The 4501-nt window shown below is 54.1% G+C and overlaps 1 protein-coding gene across 1 annotated transcript in view; it reads left to right on the top strand.

The window, feature by feature from the left end:
* Positions 1-1552, top strand: part of EXD3 (exonuclease 3'-5' domain containing 3) — a gene marked incomplete at both ends in the record, with an annotated part of 12661 nt that extends 11109 nt beyond the window's left edge. The window contains one exon of the mRNA XM_010145434.1: positions 1382-1552. Within this exon, the coding sequence (XP_010143736.1) occupies positions 1382-1552 (171 nt within the window). The remainder of the gene's footprint in view (positions 1-1381) is intronic.
* Positions 1553-4501: the final 2949 nt, after the last annotated feature.

Consider the following 4501-nt stretch of genomic DNA (forward strand, 5'->3'; position numbering starts at 1 on the left):
CGTTCAACCGATCCGACCGGCTGCCGCAGAGATGGGCAAAGTGAGTTCTTCAGGCTTGAATTACCTTGTGAACTCACGGGTCATCCCTGTGTGCAGTACAGTCAGATTCATTAACCGAGAGGTGCGTGGTAAAACCTGGCCTGGGGCTCCAGCAAGCAGAATTCTCCTGGCTCTGCGTCCTGCGTGACTCCAAATTCTCTTTCCCAGTGTTTCCTGGTCCGCTCTCTGGAGTGGGGCTAATGACACTGTTCTCCTTTATAAACTTTTTGCTCTCTGCTGGCATGAAACGTGAGAAAAAAGCTACATATGACATTGCTGGCCATGGAGTAAACACTAGCTGAGAGCCAGCTGCTGCTGCTTCTCATCTGCTGGAGCAGAAGCAGCAGCCCAGGGTTAGCGTCTCCCAACCACCTCAGCACTGGAGGGGCATGATCCGTTATCTCAGCACTCTGATGTCCCCAGGCACAGCTGCAGCCACCAAGGCCCGTGCAGGAGCCAGCGACAGCCCAGCCTATGCGGTGCTTGGGCCAGCGTCCAGGCGGAGGGGCACACGCAGACCGAGCTGGGCTCGGAGCTGATCCCATGTGGGCCCAGGTGTATCTGCCCAGTGTGCCCAGCATCACCCGCCCTGAGCCCGCTCCTCGTCGGCGGTGCTGCAGGCGCTCTGCTTCCAAGGACAGCGGAGTCCTGCGTAGGTGGTGGCTGCGTCCTTCAGTCATCCCAGCTGACTCAAGTCCCTGGAGGCAAAAACCGAACATTGGAGGTTCCTTAATAACTTCCCTTCTCCATGAATTTAGCTATCGTACTTGAGGGAGCCTCCCAACGACAAAGGCTCCAACTGCAGGAACTCCCCCAGCAGCAGACATTTGAATTAAATAAACAGAATTGAGGCACTGCCTATTTTTAACCTTCCAAAGATAACAAGGCTGACATGGTTGCTTTGTCTACCTGTTTCTCCCTCTGTCCATCACACCCCAAACCGTAACTTGGGCACATGGGTATTAACTGCAGGCTGATTCGACAGGGAACAGCGGTCTCAAAGGTGTGTTTCGGTGACTGCGTGAGAAGTGTCTGTGTAGAGCAGAGCTGGCCAGGCTGGCGTTTCTCCAGGGGAGGGCTGCAGGTCCCCGGTGTGGGTGGCCAGCTGGCCAGTGAGGCAATGGCTAATTCAGAATTAGCCCCATCACCTGCTGCCTCCTGCCCAGCTGGTCGGTGGGTGGTGTAGAAAGGGCACGGGGGAGGAGCTGGAGGTGTTGCAGAGCACGGGAGCAATGGTGACAGAGGTGGAAGGGGACAGCTGGATATGCAGGCAGGCAAAACACAGATGTGCTGGGAACGAGCCATCTCTTCTGCTGCTCGCTGATCTCTTGCCTTTCTGTAGCAATGCAAAGGATCCAGACTGGAGTCCTCACGCCCCGCTGCTCCCGTCTCCCCAAAGGAGTTCAGCGTGGTCTGCGACAACATGCTGCAAGGCCTTGGGCGCTACCTTCGCTGCCTTGGTGTGGATGTCCAGATGCTGGAGAATGAGGATGACCACAGGAAAGCTGCTGAGGTTAGTCTCGCACGTGTGTTTACAGCTTCCATCTGCGCTCCCTGGGGAAGCTCTGCTGCTCTCTGTGTCACTGCACTGGTCAGTCACTCACAGCCAAGAGGAGCTGCCAGCGAGCGCTTCCTCCTCTGCCCCTGCTGAGAGACCGTCCTCTGCTGCTGCCACGTGGCAGCTCGTACTGGTTGGTCCCTGCAGTGGTGTGTGGGCTTGCCTCTCCATTTCCAGGAGAGAGGAGGTGAGCAGAGAGTGCCATGGTCTTGTTTGTGTCATTGGCAGCAGGATGTTCCAAGTCATTAGAAGAACAAGCAGAGTGTAAAGATGTGACCTGCAAGCTCAAGAGCCTCTCCTGTCTGGAGAGGCAGTGGTGTGTTTGCAACAAGGCAGAAGGAACCCAAAATTCATTTCCTTTTCTAATGGAGTCCAGTTTGGGCTTGCAGGGAAGGTGTTTGCCTGCCTTGGGCCTGGGTCAGTCGAGCAGAACCGTGATCAAAAGTGGCTGTTCAGTGTGAAGGGCACGCGTCCGTGCTGAATTGCCCGGTAACTGGTGATTGGTAACCGGTCTTTGGTCCTAGCTGGCCACTCCGTGTGAGGTGACCAGCCACAACTCGCAGTGCGGTATTTGGGGAAGGAAGAGTCTCTAACATATATGGGGGCAATGAACGTTGGTCTGGACTGCCATAACAACCCTGACCCTCTGCCTCTCGGAGGAGAGACACGTGCCTCTCCGTTTCAGCCATGTTTCTGCCATGTCAGGGACGGAGATGTCCAGCCCACACAGTGTGTTGCTGTCGAGTGAGCACTGCTCACCCAGCCCGGTGCACAGGATGTTTCCTCTTCAGATGTCTGCTTGGCCTGAGTCCTGGGCAGGCTCGAGCTTCTGCAGCAATCATTAATCTCTCGTCTCTGCCAAACTTGCACAAGTCGTTTAAACAAACTCGTTCTCAGTGCGTCCCCCCAGAGCCCCGTCTCATCCTGATACCTTATCGTGCCAGGGACAGGATGTTTTCCATTGCTTTCTCTATGGAGACCGGACAAACATCCTTTCACTATCAAAAGCTCTCGGAGTGTTACTGTATTGCGGAGCCTTTGATCTGTGCTTGGATAATCAAAGATAAAAATAGACCCCTCCCACCCTGCTTTGTATCTGGCTGGTCCTGATTTAATAAAAGTTGAATGTTGACCACCCCATGCCCAAAAACTTGTAAGTGCTATTGCAAAGGCCGGGAGAAAGGTTTGGATCCCGGTCACTGAGCAGCAGATGGGCAGTTCGGGTGCTGTGCCAGCGTCCCCAGGAGCAGCTCCGTGCGCACAGAGCTGGGGTTCGTTCTGCGTTGAACCAGTGCACTCAAATGGTTCATCAGTCACACTACGCATCTCCCTGGGCAGGAGCTCCCGAGTCGCCTGGCGTCTGCTCCGTATTGTTCTCATTTCTGTTGCTTGTTAAAGTGACCCAAGTATTGGTAGGCAGATGGGTCTGGTCCTTCACCCTCTGTTAGCTGAGATCAGACTTTAAAGCCTGGGAGCTTTGCAGCTTGCGCTTGGGCAGCTATGGGGGTTTTAATTTCTTCTTTTAGACGAATGCGTGGGCAGGAATTGGTTTGAGGAACCCCGTTCCTAGGCTGAATATGAAGCCTGTGTCCTGCTTCGTGTTGGGCTTCTGTTACTGGGTAAATGTTTTATCCTGGACAGCAGTTATCATGGCGGGTTTATCAAGCCAGACCCACAGTCTCAGCTCTGCAGGACCTCTGACTCCACAGGCCGGAATATCTCCCTGTTTGTCCGTATTTAGCTGCTGTGGATGACTCTGGTTTGCATTCTGTGATTTGATGGTGGTATTTAATTAGGACTCGACTGGAGAAGTGACTCATTAGAAGTTACCTGTCATAAGTGCAGACACAGAAAATCTTTCAAAATGATAGTAGTAGAAATCCATACTGAAAATTCCTCTGGTTAAATCTGTCCTCACTGAAGGCGCAAAGCTCACAGTCCATCCACGTTTTAGCCTCTGTTGACGAGCACCAGCCTGTCCGGGAAGAGCAGCTTTGTGCCCAGGTACGGGCGCTGTGTCGTTCTCCGACTCTTCCCATTCGATGGGCTGGCAGGCACGTTTTGACCATGTTCCATTTATACCCTCGCCACTGTAACACAGAGCATGTGAGTGTCTGGCAAAGCAGGTACGCAGCTGGGGACAGAATCTGTACAGATGTGCCGGAGAGCTCCTTTACCTGCGCGCTGAGAGCCAGGGCCATTCTGAAACTCGTCCTCGCCTGGCAGCGCTGCTGCAGTCCTGCCCCTGGGCTGGGGGCACTGGCCCAGGCCTGGCTCCCTGCTGGGTGGCGAAACAGAGAGGCCTCTCTGGAGATGGGCTCCAGGCATCCAGCCGCTCCTCAGCAGGGTTCTGACTCCACCCCAAGGTACAGAAGGGCTCCATCTGGTACAGAACGTGGAGCTTCCATCTCTGTGATGCAGCATCTCGGTGAGGGCCGGTGCCACTGCTGGGCTAAGCCATGCTTTGCTTTGGCACCTAATCCCGTAACCAACGTTATTTCCATTAATACGTTTTTCTTTACTTAAATCACCTCATGTGCCTGTTGTTTTTCTAGCCAGGTTTTCCAGCTTGTCTTCTGCAAGCTTCTCTTTGCAGAGAACCTTAGACCTATCTTTTGGCCCTTCTCGGTGGGCTGGGGGGAGACGGGGAGGTTTCAGTGCGCGTTCCTCTTTCCTCTGCCCTTTCGCAGAATCAGCTGGAGCAGTGGCTGCTTCTCGTACTGACCTCAAGGGATCATCCACTGGCCTGAGGTGACTGCAGGAGACCTTACACTCTGAATTGCCCTGGACTGGTTTGGAGCCATGGCACGCAAAAGGGACTTACAGTGCTGCAGTGGGCAGAGCTGTGTGTGCTGGGGGAATCTCATCAGTGATCTCGTCCCCGCTTTAAATGTCTTTTTCCAT

The sequence above is a fragment of the Buceros rhinoceros genome, unplaced genomic scaffold (genome assembly GCF_000710305.1).
Source record: "Buceros rhinoceros silvestris isolate BGI_N320 unplaced genomic scaffold, ASM71030v1 scaffold19371, whole genome shotgun sequence".
In the NCBI taxonomy this organism is placed as follows: Eukaryota; Metazoa; Chordata; class Aves; order Bucerotiformes; family Bucerotidae; genus Buceros; species Buceros rhinoceros.